Genomic DNA, 16,190 nt, shown 5'->3' with positions numbered 1-16,190 from the left:
CAAGAAACACTTTTTAGACAAAAGTTGTAGGGTTCCGAGAGGATATTCGATGGGGACCATGACCTTGACACAAAGGTCAACCGTAGAGGTCATCTGAAGGTCAACTGACAATTTTAGATATGATAGATATATTTCTGATAGCGTAAATTGATAGATCAGAAAGTTCAGTTATGTCTTTATGTTATGGGTCAAAGTGACCCTAAAGGCTTATTTTACGGTCAAATAATGTTCGCAATAAGATTTTGTGATATTTTTCATGTAAACATTTACAACGATGAATTCTTGTTGAAAGTTTTATGTTTTGATGGGATCATACGATAATGACCTTGACTATGACCTAGAGATCACGCTTGGAGGTTCTTTGGAGGTCAAATCAATTTCCCCTGTTTCGTAAATTGATTTGACCTTCAAAGAACCTTCAAGTTTGACCTCTAGGTCATGGTTAAGGTCTTCTTCGTATGATCTCATCAAACCATAAATCTTTCAATCAGAATCCTTCATCGTAAGTGCTTTCCAGAAGAATATCGCAAAATCAGAACCTTATTTGATCTTAAAATAAACCTTTAGGGTCACTTTACCCATAACATAGACTTATTTGAACGTAAAATGTTCTGTTCTATCCATTTCTGGTGTCAGAAATATATCTATCATGTCTATACATGTGAGTTGACTTTCGAATGACCTCTATGGTTGACTTTTGTGTTAATGTCAAGGTCACCTTTGAATGTCTCCTCAGAACCCTACAACTTTTGTCCGAAAAGTTTTTTTTCAAAGTGCTTCCCTTAGAAGATATTGCAACCCGTAATTTAAAATGGGACATCGTGTATGTGATGCCACAAAACAGCGAAGTTAATAATAATTTTTATTGTAATAAAGAATTCGAATAGTTTTGTGTATATGGAAAGGATAGTAATAATAGGATAACGAGTATATGGTTTATATCTCACAGGTATTGATAAAGTTAGACACTGAACTTATTTAGTATCTGTCGATTTTGTTCAATATCATTTGTAATGAAACCAAAGCTCAAACAGTATTGCATGCATTAATATAAACAGAATTAGATATAACAAATAGTGCAACAGCAATTGACCTCAAGAAATATTGAGAATTTATTATTATTGAGCTGGTTGTAACTGATGTGGCTTTCCTTGTTTTTTTTAGACAGCTACGGGTTGCTTTAATGCTACATAAAAAAAGTTTTCGCATTGCATCTACTATTACGCTGCTTGGAAATGATTGTTACTGTATTATTATCTTTATATCTCAAAATATTGTCAATTCATTTGCGCAATATTTTGAGGACTGATTCTGAATTCAATATCTCTAATATAACAATTCGTCACTTATTAATTTTTAAAGTGTAACTGAATCTGAAACATTATTGTCTTCCGATATATGAAAAATGTATGTCTGCGTTTGTTATTCCTTCAAGAAAATTATTTTCCCAAAAAACACAAACCCCCTGATAAATTTTCAGGGTGAGTTCTATTAAAGAAAGCTTCAAATAACAGTTGGAGGACATCAAAAAATTAATACGATGGTGGTCTTAGGTTTGACCTAATCCTTAAGTTTGACTTCCGTATGATGTACAGAAACATACCAGTAAAGTTTTTCGACACCATATTCGGAAACAAAAGGCGCTCTATTGATTGCTGGCGTAAAAAAATAAGGCTTCCTATTTAATATATATTTTCAACTTGACCTTAGTTTGACCTTGAAAGTTAAGAACAAACCTAAGGTTATCACCATATTGATCTCCTTTCCAATTGATTGGAAATAAACTAAAGCAAGCTCAATGTATACTCTACAGGTTATTCTAACAAACACTAGCATAAATTCAGGGTCTGATAGAATTTCGAAAAAGATTACAATTTGTTCCTATGAACCATGGGCGTATCTTTTTCCGTTTTCAAGATATAGGGCGCTGAATATAATTTTTTAGATTCTAGTTTCGGTCCTATCGTCCACAAAATTCGTCCGAATGAACTGAAATTTTGTTATGTGGGGTTTCTGGGAATAATAAATGCTCTGGAGTTATTAATTTTTGGCTATATCACACAGGGCGTTTGGTGCAGTACTCCGCGGGAACATTTTAGGTCCTAACATTTTTTAAGTAAATCTTTTTGCCCCTTTTGTCACTTGTTATTATGACAAATATTATTCTAAATAAAAAAGGTGCTCTTGTAAGAAGTGCCAAAAATTTGCCCGTTTTCGAGAAAAACCAGGCATAGTGCGCCAAAGTCAAGCAGCTAGTATCCCAAATTGTTTTTTATTTCAAGTAGGCTTGTGTCAAATGGGTGAAATGAGCGTGTGCATTATCAGAACAAGTATTTATTTTAATTCGTGCAATAAGAAATTTGTACTTGCTACGCTATGAATAACGGTAATAATTATTCAAACTCGAAATATACCGATATATGTTGCTGACTTTGGTCGAATGTTTAGCGAACAGTTTTGCTGCTGTAAGGCGATATTAAGTGAAGCAAGTGAAAAGCATGTTTTCTTGTTTTAAATCTTATTTAAAAAATAATCCAATTTGTTCCATATAATGGTTTTTATTTATTTTGCAACATCAGAAATTCCTCAGAGCTCAAATCTTGGACCTCTGTTGTCTCCTCTTTTTATTAACATCATTTGTGAAGCAGTTGCCTGTAAAAATTTGCTGATATGAAAATCTTTACTACTTTTTCTTCCAGATTGCCAGAAGATGACTGCTTAATATTACAGAAATCTGGTATTTTAGAAATAAATTGAAGTTAATGAAGGGAAATGTAATATTGATTCCTATACCAGGAAAAGATTAACTATTTATTTAGAACATTATTATGTTATAATTGACACTCGACTTTCCCGTTATTAAACCGTTAATATCAATGGTGTACTTTTTGATTGTCGTTAATAATTCCGAGAAAACATAATTACTTAGTAAAACAAAATCGAACTACTTTATTTTGACCAATCGCAGATGCTTTAATAATCATCAGTATCATAATTTCTACTGAAAAAATTCAAACAGAGCTTTTAAAATGTGAATAATTCAAGAACTTTGAAACTTATCTAGTAATAAATATACAGGGTGTCCCATTAATATTGCGAAAAAATTCAGGGGGAGTTTCCTTGACCAAAAATAAGAAAGAAAGTTCCTATAAACCTTTGACCGAAAATGCTTCGTTTCGGAGATACAGGGTGTTGAAATTTAGAGAAAATACAAGGTTTTTACTAATATCTGGAAGACCCTAAATCCGATTTTTTTGAAATTTGATGTGTTTGTTTATAAAAACGGGGAAAATCCTCAATTTTTAGTAGAACAGCCATAATGAACTTCCATAATAATCATGTATGGGCGGACGAGAACCCAAATGCAATATTAGAAGGCCGTCATCAACACCTGTTTTTACTTAATGTATGGGTCGGAATTGTGGGAGACCACTTAATAGGCCCATTTTTTTACAACCGAGGCTTACTGGAGATGTTTCTCGCCGTTTTCTTGAGGATGAATTGTCCGTACTTTTGGAAGACATCCTATTGCCATTAAGGTTGCAAATGTATTTTATGAACGATGGTGCTCTACCCCATTTCAGTTTAGCTGCACGTGAATATTTGAACAATATTTACCCAAATCGCTGGATAGGTCGAGGAGGCACTCAACCCTGGCTCCCGAGATCTCCCGACTTAAATTCGTTGGATTTTTCCATTTGGAGTCACTTCAAACATTTGGTATATACGACTCCAGTGCAAACCATAGACGAATTAAGAAACCGCAATGTCGCATCCTGTGAAAGAATATTTGAACAGGTTCGCCAATCAAGGTGTCGTAGGATAAATGCCTGTATTAGAGTTGAAGGTGCACATATTCAACAACTGCTGTAAAGTATTTTTCATATCATTGTTTTTGTTAAATATTTTTTCTTATGTTTCTGTTAATATTAATTATTTAAAAAATATTATTTAGTGAGTTATAGCTTCTCAGTTTGTTACATTGTTTTTCCTTCTAATGTATTGTTAAAGTTGATTAGTAAATTACTAAAACATTGAATTTCTATTTTTGTTTTCTACTTCCCTTAAGAATGTGCATATGAAAGGATATTAATTTTTTGCTCGAAAACGAAGCAAGATATCAAAAAGACTAAAGAGACAAAAAAATATGTATTTTTTATCGCATAATTAGAAAAACATATGACACCTAAGAAAAAGTAGTGATGTGTCATATGTTTACTAATTAATATCAACAGGAGTGAGTCCCCGGACGCCGCTGGAATAGATAAAATAAATCAAATTACGTCAGAAGACATCTACTGTTTTTATAAACAAACATACCAAATTTAAAAAAAATCGGAATTAGAGTTCTCCAGATATTAGTAAAATCCTTGTATTTTCTCAAAATTTCAACCCCCTGTATCTCCGAAACGAAGCATTTTCGGACATAGGTTTATAGGAACTTTCTTTCTTATTTTAGGTCAGGAAAACTCCCCCTGATTTTTTTCGCAATATTAATGGGACACCCTGTATATTATAATATACTACTAGAACTAATTTCGATTTGGGACGTATATAGGGATGTATACAGACTTTCTTCAACATTAAAAAACTAGTCTTTGTTTAAAACATCATAATGTACCATGAGTAAACTATGCCACTCACATCATATTTATTCTGATAATTTTAATATATTGGTTACTACACACAATTGCTGGACCAGGAACGATATTTGGGTAATTATCTGCACATATTCTCTTGTTTATGTTTATTCTTAGTTAAACATTATTTTTAGTAATTACGGACAATTATTGTGAATTAGTAAAGCTATTATTATTTTGACGTAATTGTTTCAAGTAAATCAATGGATTAAGTTTACCTGTACCGTCGCCTTCGCCATCAAAGACATCGCAACAAATGTTTTTTCTTTAGTATTCAGTTTGCATCCGATACCGATGACTATAGTGACCAAAATCCTTAAAACAGCTGCAGCAGCCAGGATACCAAGACACAGGCAAACAACGCTTCCGTCCAGTTCGTCGATCTTAACAGTGGCACCAGTGATACCAAATAAAACGGGTTCACATATCATCCAGAAGATTTGGAAGGCTGTAGCAGCGGGATTATCTTCTATCTCCCAACCCTGCCTAGTCCAGAATACTAGGCATACAAATGCGACTGACACGCACCCTAAAGGACCCGCCCCTCCATATCCGATCAGTTCGCTGCCGAAGACGGATGTCATTCCGCCGATGAGTAGGAGTAGGATTCTTAATGGGACCAGAAATGGGTCATTTCTTTCTGGAGCGTAGTTGCACATTAGGCCCCATAGAACTCCAAATCCTATGCCTATAACAGAAAATTTGACATTTTAATTCTAGTAAGAATCCTAGAACAGAAACATTGCTTCAATGATATGACCAACTGTTTTTGAGAATTTATTCATTTCAATAAATTTTCCAATTCAAACTAATCAACTAGCATTATTTTCTTTGGCAGGAAATTGCAAATTGAAATTTCCATATTACAGTGGACTAAGTTTAATCCAGATATGGAGGCAAGGTAATCTTTCTATTTGAATTTAATTGAAACTTGAACTTTATTTTCATCTTCATGAATCTATCTTCATTTCCGCCACTGAGGTAGATTTATAACCCCCATGTCTTTCGATAGAGGTAATATCTGCCCTAGAATAAGATAAATTCGTCACAGAATAGAGTCTGAAAAAGTGGCTCGTATTTATAGTTTTTGTACTGAAATATTTTGGAGTACTATAATGAAATAAACTTTTTTATTGGCATCTTTTCTATTAGCGTATATAATGAAAAACCTACAATTTCTAGTAAATATAGGGCGCACAGCAGAATATTTTCCATATAGACTGTGTTCAGAGATTGGCCAGACCAGGTAGAGTCTTTTAGCGAGCAAATATCGTTGGTCAGCTCAGTCAGATGATTAGAAATATTGGGCAGGTTTTAAAACATAACTACTGTGGATAAGACCGTTCAGTAACGAAATCTGAGCTCCGATTTTATATAATCATTTAGATCAAGATGACTTGTGAGATGGATTAACAACAAATATTAACTGAAAAATAATAATATGACTTTCAGGTATGAAAACTAGAGAAACAATTGAAATTCATGATCGGAAACGACTGATTTGAACACTTTCAAACTCGTTCGCCGAATTTAACCAAGCTAGTCTTACTATTCGCCGAACATAGCGATAAAATGTAATATACATGGTCGGAAAGTCCCCATGGTTCATCGGTCGTAACGTGAGAGCGATAAAGTAAGTCATAGAAATCCGTGCGATAGAGAAGGATGGCTATAATGAAGGCGTCTCATAGTCACCGCCCGTTTCGCCCTTCCACAAATAAGATCCATTTCCACTTGTAATTCAGCGACCGGTGGTCATCTTTGTTTTCGTCGTTTGGCTTTTCTTTAATAGATGTCACTACTTATACAATTTCGACTTCGGTAACGCGTAACAAAGAAGACTTTTTACAGTAGCTAGTAGATACCTCTGTTTGTAAATCTAGTGACCTTGTTTCCCATACTGAGAAGTTATTCAAATGGAATATACTGTTCAGCTGCATTTAAAGTTCATTTAGTTCTTATTTAAGTATACTCTTTAAAATGACTTAAAAATCCCAAGAAATAAAGCAAAATTCCCTATTTCCCCAATTCCAAAAAAATCTGTAGATCTGGCATCACTCTTTCTAGGGCTGCGCCTCACCTTAGACAAATCGTGCTGCCCTCTGTTAACGGATTGTATTAACATATCGGAATACGAAGTGGGAACTGTATAAGTAGTGACATCTGTTACAGAAAAGGCAAACGACGAAAACAAAGATGACCACCGGTCGCTGAATTACAAGTGGAAGTGGATCTTATTTGTGGAAGGGCGAAACGGGCTGTGACTATGAGACGTCTTCATAGCCATCCTTCTCTATCGCACGGATTTCTATGACTTACTTTATCGCTCTCACGTAACGGCCGATGAACCATGGGGACTTTCCGAACCTGTATAAGAGACATCTAAACGTCTAAACAAAGCTCTGATTATGTGTCTTGCTATAAGAAATTTTAGTTATAGCCATAATCTTTTTCTTCAATTTTCTATACTGTTTTCTCTACAAGAATTATAAAAACCTACCCATTATTAAAATAATTTGAAAAATGATTATAAATAAACTAATATATCCTCATAAAGAATAACAAGAATTATCTTCCTTAATGAAAACGGCTTCCTGTATAAATGTTTCGATTTATACTTTCGTCATAATTTTATATTTCTTTGGACGATGTCTAACTGATTTACTTTTAAAAAAGCGGACCCGTTTTGAGAATTTTCTTAATTAACATTTTCTTTAATAACTAATGTACTTTTTGACGTAGAATAAATAACCATAATGCTAGAAGTATCATGACCTTCTATTGAAAATAAATGAGTACAACATTTTCAGATATTTTCTTTAGTTTCTATTCAATATATCAATATCATTATAAGTTGTTTTATATTGTACTGCAGATACCTCAAGAGCATCACATGAAAAATCCATTTCGCTTTCCACTTCATTCATACTTAACAATTAGGACGAAGTATTTTAACACTAGTTTTTTTTACAGAATTTGTCAACACGGCAGGTATAACAAATATTGTGTACGAGAACAAATGACTATTGATCTTCATTTGTCTACGCTTTTTACCTACTGCAAATAAAATATGATCGATACATATGTCTGCCATGCAAAGTCATATTAATTTATCGTAAATGTCAAAATAGTTATTTCCTTCCTCGCAAAATTTGAACAATGTGTCTAAGCAGTTTCCTAAAAATAGTTTGGATTTGAAACACAGCTGCGGAGTCACTTTTACATTCTCGAAAGACTTGTTCCGCAAAAAAAACTCTCTCTTCTTAGAATCAAAAATGACTATTTACAAACAGTTCCTTGGAATATACAAGGTGTCCCAAAAGTGGCGCTCGTCCTTCTGGGTTTTGATTAAGGGGACAAGAATAAATCGAAAATCAAGAGTGGAAAATTTTCCGATTGTTTTGCTTTGTTGACTTATTTAATAAATTATTCAAAAAACTAAAAATAAACATTTGGGCTGGGTTATTAAATAATTATGTAGTTCAGAGGTGTATTTGCTGCAGCTGTATGTTTTTAAATGAAAACTTACCATTGCCATTGCTGTATGACGTTCTGTTAGCAGTTAGACTAAATTATTGGTTTCAACATGATGGAGCTCCATCACATTATAGTTTATGAGTATGAAATTATCTCAATCAAAACTTCCCAGACAGATGGATTAGAAGAGGTGGACCCATAGCAGGACCTCCTAGATCACCAGATCTGAATATACTATATTTTTCTTTTGGGGTTATTTAAAAGAAAAGATTTACAGCGAACCTGTTGTATATCCAGAAAATGTAGCCTATATACACGCTGCTGTCGCGTTAATAGACGTGGAGATGCTACAAGGGGTTTATGTTTCAATGTTGAATCGTGTCAACATTTGTCTAGAAGTACAAGGCAACTTATTTGAACATCATTTGTAAAAACAATTTCTATTATTTAAGCACATTATGGTTTTAGTTTATAAGTTTTTCCTCTTCATTTTATAAAATTGTTTTTTAATAATAAATGTTTTCCTCTATCCTTTTCAGATTACATATTATTCCTTGCACCCAGGTACTTCCAACCGACAATCGAAAACTATACTTACCTACTATTGGTTATTTGTCTTGGTCCCTATAAGCACAGACCTCAGTTTTGAGACAAAAAAATTAATTTTCACTTTTTTAGTTTTTTTGAATAACTCGATAAAGAAAAACAATCGGAAACTGTTCCACTCCTGATTTTTAATTCGTTTTTGTCCCCTTAATCAAATCCCAGATGGAGCGTCACTTTTGGGACACCCTGTATTTTAAAATACTTTTTATACCTCCGACAATGGACACAGGTCCCTGGATAATTAAAGTGGTGATAGAACTGGTGGAAAACATAATACTCTTGACTATCCCGAAGATGGCTACAGAAACGGCATCGTCTATACCGGCTATTGCGATAATTAAAGTTGGTATTCCTTTGGCCACACCATATCCTTTTGTACGCAACCGGAAGAGACATGGTACGACAACTGCCGGCGAAACGGCAGCTCCTATCGATCCTACGATTAAAGAATAAATAGGTACATTTCCTGTTAAAGACTAATAATATTTTGAACTTACCGAGAAGAATAGCATAATCCCACGGTATTCTTAACAAGAAAACCGATAGGACTGCTATGATTATTGCTTCCGCGGTCCAAGGGACTAATCCTATTTTCATGACAGTGTATTTAAGCCTTCGCAAGGCCTGTGGATCTAAATCAAGACCAGCTCGAATTAGGAGTATTACCAAGGCGACATTCCTAAAAAAGCAGAATAACAAATATATTTTCTTCCAATAGGGTCTAATTGAGTCCAATTTAAAAATATGCTCAATTGTGTATTACAATCTATGTATGTAGATCAGACGGACTGATTTCGGAGATAAAAAATAATATCAGCAAAGCATTCAATAAATTTAATCATAATAAACTTTTGTCTAAATTATTTGAAATTGGTATGTACGGAAATTTAGTAGGGTTGGTTACTTCTTCTCTACGTTTTTAATGGATCTGCTATGGTAACTGTTAGTGGTGAACCTTCCCCCCCTATGTTGTTATGTCAGATATACCTCAAACATCACATTTGGGATTTACAGGATGTGTGAACTTAAATAAAAAATTTAAAGGAGTGAAAAAGGAGCAAAAACTGAGTTAACTAATGTCACAAACTTGTATCGGAAGTTTAAGGTCATAGAGAAAAACGCTAATTAAAAATGTGTTTATAACTGTACTTACAAAAAATTCTGTAACACTTTTTACGAGTTTGTAGGTTTCTTATGAAGCCGGACTGTATTTGAAGGTCAGTTTGTAATACATTGTTTTAGTGATTGCTGTGCTGTTTTTCGAGAGTACATTTAATAGCCGTATTTCCAAGTTTTCTTTTGAAAATGGCGCATTTATTTGTCAATCGCGAATATTATGATATGCTCATAATTTATGGCGAAGCAAACGAAAATGCCCACAGAGATTGTCAAGTTGCTGTAGCGCAAAGAGTTTTGGACACCGGTGGAGTACAAGCGCGTCGAGGTCGCGACGGTGACTCAGGGCGACCACTAAGAATTTTAAATATCGAGGAGATGATTTTAGATCTCGTCGAAGAAATATCGCACAGCAAATAAATATTTCGCATCCTGTGTAGCGAACATTTCGAGAAGCTCAGTTGTACCCATTCCATATTCAACGTGTTCAAGCGCTTACTTCTGAGGATTTTCCACTACGTCGAGGTATTTGCGAATCGTTGCTTCAGGAACATGCAAGAAATCCTCAATTTACATCGCAAATACTTATTACAGATGAAGCATTTCAGTCGAAATGGTGTACGTAAGTAACGTCCACAACACTCACCACTGCACTATCGAAAATCCACACGAAATATGTCGCGGTGCCTTTTAGCAACAGTTTTCAGTGAACATGTGGGCCGGTATCGTTAATAGGACCTTTTGAATTGCTTAGACGGTGCTTCATATCTAGATTTTTGCAAAATCGCTTGCCGTGCCATTAAATGTTCGGCAAAATAGATGGTTACTGCATAACGGAGCTCCCGCTCACTTTTTTCGGAGAGTGCACGACTTTAAACATTACATTATCCAATCGCTGGATAGGCCGAGGCAGCCTAGTTAGTATTGCCGAAGCTTGTAATACCATTCGAGAGGACGTGGCAATGTCGAAGCGCGTGCGAGCGAATTGGATACGTCGCACTGAAGCTTGTGTGCAAGCAAATGGTGGATACATCGAACATCTATGAAAATCAGCAGTTTTGAAAAGGTAGCTCCTTGCAATGTTGAGGTAAGTCAGATTTTAAAATTACATTTTACTCAACACAAGTTCGTGTACGTATTTACCTCATTTTGATATAACGAACATGTGGCATATTATGTGGCACATATTTGAGAAGTTCAATAACACCCTGTATATTAATGTTATTCGCCATTGTTTCAAAATATGCAGATCCTTACATTACTTTTTTTTTGTCTGAAGAAAAAGGTTTTGCTTCTGTTTTGTTCGTTATCCCTCTTGTACTTTTTTTTATATTTGTAATTGTAGGTTAGTTCATTATATTTATTAGATTTTACTAATGTATTTTCTGTCCAAAGTTGAAATAATTACTTAATTTCAGAAGAAATTTATTTGACAATATGATCCAAATAACTTGCAATAGACCGTTATCTGTAAGAACTGTTCAATATGACCACTATTTTCTGTACTACACAAATTGCTTCTAGGTAAAAAAATAAATGCACTTTTCTCGATATTCCTTCATACTGCAAATTGTGAACCGTATTTTCAATCCTGTTCTACAATTGTCCCTCAGTGTCAATACTCACAGACCACACTTTATATTTGAGGCCTCCCCCTCCAAATAAAGAATAATAACAAGAGATTTAAATCAGGTGAACGTAGTGGACAGTGAATTGGAGCGTCGTGTCCCCTGCCCCTCCATCTGCCTGAATACTGATCATAAAATAACTGGTAGATCAAACAATTCTAGCAGAGTATTTTGCAAAAAATCTAAATAACTGTTGTATCAAGATGATTTGGTAATCTAATAGGACCAAGCAGAAAGTTATTGATAAAACCAATTCACACATTTATACTAAAATGCTGAAAATATCTTCCCATAGCGACATGGTAATTTTTATCTACGTGAACATATTGGTTGTGGAGATTTCTTACCCCACGTTTCATAAAAGACTATTCGTCCGTTAAAAGATTTTTTTGTTGAAGTCCATGTCCAGCTGTTTATTGGCGAATAATTTGCGAAAATTAAAGACAATCAAGAGATAGAAGTTGTTGAACTGGGTGAATATGAAAATGATGAATTTACTTTGTAGGAAATTACTTCGTTCATCGTACTTTTGGAAACTATAAGCTGCATTTATATAAATTTGACACTGGTTGCTGGATCCTCTTCTAACATTTCCAAAATTTCTTTTTCTGCAATAGGTGTTTGAATTTGACGAGGACGTCTGGTATTACTTTAATTTTAAACGGACTATCCAAGATGTCTTCCAACATTTGTGAGAGCTTGATGATTTGGGATAGAACGATTCAATTATATGTATTTCATGATACACGCATATATTATGGCTGTTTCCTTCACAAAACCCTAGAACTACCAACATATCAGTTTGTTCGTCGAAACTGTATCTATTAATTGTTCATCCGAGAATAGTTAAAATCAACGAAACTTGGAAAATAATGACAAAAAATATAAAATACAATAAAAAATTTCTTACTTTGCCTCACTAACAACAATGATCATATTCAAAAGTTCTTAAAATAGAACCGTCAATTACAAGGCTATTGCAATTATGTTATTTCGTATCTGTTATCAAATAAATTGCTTTTGAAATGGCTTAATTATTTCAAGTTTGAATCGAATATGCATTAGTAATTACTAATTAGCAAGCAAAAACTACTCAAAAAAGGGAAAAATTAACCCCCTCCAAATTATGAGCAGATTAATCCAGGGGGGGTACACTTCTGTTAAGTATCTGTGTACGAACTTTTGGTAAAATCTTACAAATTAAAAAAAACGTCGTCGACTTTGATGCTGTCATAAAGCGGATAAACGAAAAATAACTTAAGATAGACACTGTATACTCACAAATAAGTGAATTTGTCATTTGCCTTTCATTTAAGGAAGATTTACATTCGATTTTTTTAACGTTGCAAGAGAAATAAGTTTCAATTAAATGTAGATAAGTGTTTTTAAATTTGGTGACTTTTCTAATAAATACCATTTTGATAAGATTATCTTAAAACAAATCAAGAACATAATGATCTTGATGTTATCTTCTATAGAAAAAAGTGATCTTACTATATCGCTTATATAACATCAATGAGTAGCAAAATGCTTGAGTTTCCTTTGTACAAATTTCAATTCCATTATTAACCTCAAATTAAATGAACAAATAGCCAAAACTATCCTTAAATGGAATATGTAGAAATTATAATTTGCATTTTGGTTATCTAGCTGTTTAGACCTGTCGAAATATTCCACTTCTTGGATGTAAGAGGGGGAAGCTAATTTTTGTTGGAATACTTTCAGTACAACTCACATAATAAGTGTAGATCCCTAGATCTAGGCGAGGTGCGGGATATTTTCAAAATTGCAAAAATGTTTAAAAAATTTAAAAAAGTACCTATTTTATCTCAGTTTTTACTTATATTTTGGAACATATGTATTTTGGAAGAATATTAAAGAGGAAAAAAGTGTTAGAATTGAATTTTGCACAATATACTGTAAGTTAAAAATGTTTAAATTTATTACCGATGTGGCAAAATAGCAATAATTGATGAAAAAAGGGCAAAATAATCAAGTCTTTTGGATATTTTTTTTTAATATTTTAATTGCTCCGAGGGCATTCTAATTTTGGTAAAAAACGCTTTAGAGTATAATAAAACACCACACCAAATTTCACTAAAATCGGTTCTATTGAAAATTTTGAAAAAAAAATTTCAAATATTCAAAATGTTGCACAGCCTCAAATAAAGCATCTAGATACTTGAAAAATTTTTCGCATAGAAAAGATCGCTCAGCCTTTCAAATGGTTTTTGAAAAATTGAAATCGGTTGATTAGGTCGGTCACAATAAATTTTTAAAGTTAACACTCTTTTTTTATTTTTAAACAATTAGATTACATTTATCAATTTGCAATTTAGTTTTTTTCAGAACAAAGAAAATAATTAATATTGGTGACACAAAGTTTAATTTGTATTTTGAAACTTTTAATACAATCAGAGCAAATTTCTACTCTGTTCTGGGGCATACCTTAGTTCTTTGGTGATGTCTGAAAATGAATCGTCTATATCCACTACCCCCAAGTTCTGAAGTAAGACTCCAGTGAACAGCATTCCGATCAATGTTGGCAATGTCGTGAGCGATATTAGCCACCCTCCAAAGTGGGCACATATACTGAGACTTATCAACTGGAACAATTTCCCATTGGGTGGAGCTGCTGTCTCTCCCACAATTGAATATAAAATGCACCATGACAAGATTCCGATAAGACCAATGGCAATGATTCTAGTAAATTGTCGATATGTAGGGCAAAATGGGTGAGGACATAATTTTGGCCAGATGTGTGGCTGCCACGAAGGAAGACCCTCATCTTTTGAGCGGCATTTTAGACAAAATGTGTACCACCAAGACCTAAAAGCATATTTGTTATCGTTAAAGAAATAGATCTACCTAGAAGGTGTTAATGATATATTCTGTTAAACTTCAATGCTTCATTTTCGAGATGTTGAAATTTGAATTGACGTAATTTGAGCGAATGACTTAACTGACTAAAGGCAAAAAATTGAAGATGTGATGTCTAATAAATCTATCAATCAGTGGCAAGAATACAAGGAAGTGGTGTCATGAAGCACCCACTGCAAACATTATGGAAATTGGGTAAATGCATTTAATTTCAATTGGAAAATATGTCATTAATTTTATTTAAAATAAAAACACCAATTTCTCAGCTGGTATATTTTTTAATTTTTAATAAACTTACGACATACTTAAATAAATCCAAAATAACTCCAATGGCAAAAGGGAACTTAGATTTCTTTGTTAGAAATGCAAATTTAAATATATATATATATAATATAATTAGAAAAGAACAACTATATCAATGTCTATTAAGTCTATTAAAATGTTTTAACTTGCTACACCAATGCTGATGGTAACATACAGGTTCGGAAAGTCCCCATGGTCCATCGGCCGTTACGTGAGAGCGATAAAGTAAGTCATAGAAATCCGTGCGATAGACAAGGATGGTTACATTGAAGACGTTTCATAATCTGAATAGTCACTCCCACTTCTAACCCGAAACGAGCGGTGACTATTCCGATTATGAAACGTCTTTACTATAGCCATCCTTGTCTATCTCACGTATTTCTTTACTTTACTTTGTCGCTCTTATGTAAAGGCAGATGGACCATATGGATGTTCCAGCCCTGTTAATAAAATTGTACTTCTTCTTAATCGATTTATCCAACAATATCGCAGGTTTATTTAAATTAAAAATATTTTTTTCCAAAACATTTTCAACATTCGTTAGAAAAATTCCAAAATATTCAGAGGAATCAAAATGCTAATATGTTCCTAGTGAACGTGTCTCCCAGTATTCCCGCCAATAGCAGCAACGTTTTTTTAAACATAATTGGTTGTCATTAGTTCAAGTTACTTCAATCTACGTCAAGCATCTTAATTTTTATGTACCTATTCACATAAATATTTCTGGACACATATTTTTATGAACCTTTTTATTGATTTGTGAAGTAGAATCCAACATTAAAGTTCGTCAGAGTATATCATTAACACCCTGTATAATGTTTGGCAGTGAAAGCTTAAAATCCCTTGCACTACTAAATAAAAAATACTTATACCATAAAACAAAGCGGAAATATTCTAATAAATTATTTAATTTGTTTTTTCTTCTCCATTTGGAAAGAAATTGTATTAATTATATTTATCGTCAATTGTTTTGTTACGAGCAAAACTGTGCTTTTATGGAGCTATTTTAAGAAATTTTCTTTTCAACAGTGTATAGTGTAATATTAAAAATATGTCACATAAAGTGTCGCCCACAAAATTTTTTTTATTTTGGGACTCACGATCCTAATATTTTTTTAAATGCAATTATTGCACTAATCATGACGTACACCAGGAAAATTAGCGAAAATAAAAGAGAAACTCGAAAAAAGTCCTATCCGCTATATTATTGTAAAATTGTCTAAAGGAACATGATACAAGACATCTCTCGTCTCGTGAGTCAAAAACTTTTATTAGCTAACTTTTCTATTTAAACAAATAAGTGAGGAAAACAGTTTTTTCACTTTGCAGGGAAAACCATCAATTTTAGCGAAAAGTGACTCTCAGACAGCTTATAGCGAGTAAAATTATCTACAAAATGAGACTGGTTAAATTAAAATCGGTTAATAAACAAAAAAGTTATTGCAAAAAAACAAGAAAAGTGCCCATTTCTTCATTTGTTTATAACTATCGCATTTATTGTTAAAATTTTATAAAACCTATGACAAGTTGAGGGTTTTGT

General features: G+C 33.4%; 1 protein-coding gene across 4 annotated transcripts in view; it reads right to left on the bottom strand.

Annotated features, from left to right (window-relative positions):
• LOC108911030 (sodium/hydrogen exchanger 9B1) overlaps window positions 1-16,190 on the bottom strand; it is a 73,148-nt gene that overhangs the window by 650 nt on the left and 56,308 nt on the right. For all 4 annotated transcript variants that reach the window (XM_018715852.1, XM_018715853.2, XM_023455093.1 and 1 more), the window contains exons 4-7: window positions 13,916-14,296; window positions 9,221-9,402; window positions 8,935-9,159; window positions 4,859-5,328 (exon numbers count right to left, since the gene is read on the bottom strand). In XM_018715852.1, coding sequence (XP_018571368.1) covers window positions 4,859-5,328; window positions 8,935-9,159; window positions 9,221-9,402; window positions 13,916-14,296 — 1,258 coding nt within the window. The remainder of the gene's footprint in view (window positions 1-4,858; window positions 5,329-8,934; window positions 9,160-9,220; window positions 9,403-13,915; window positions 14,297-16,190) is intronic.

Source organism: Anoplophora glabripennis, unplaced genomic scaffold, assembly GCF_000390285.2.
Source record: "Anoplophora glabripennis isolate ALB-LARVAE unplaced genomic scaffold, Agla_2.0 scaffold533, whole genome shotgun sequence".
Lineage (NCBI taxonomy): Eukaryota > Metazoa > Arthropoda > Insecta > Coleoptera > Cerambycidae > Anoplophora > Anoplophora glabripennis.
Note: the sequence above shows the minus strand (reverse complement) of the source record. Positions and strands in the feature narration are given on the sequence as shown.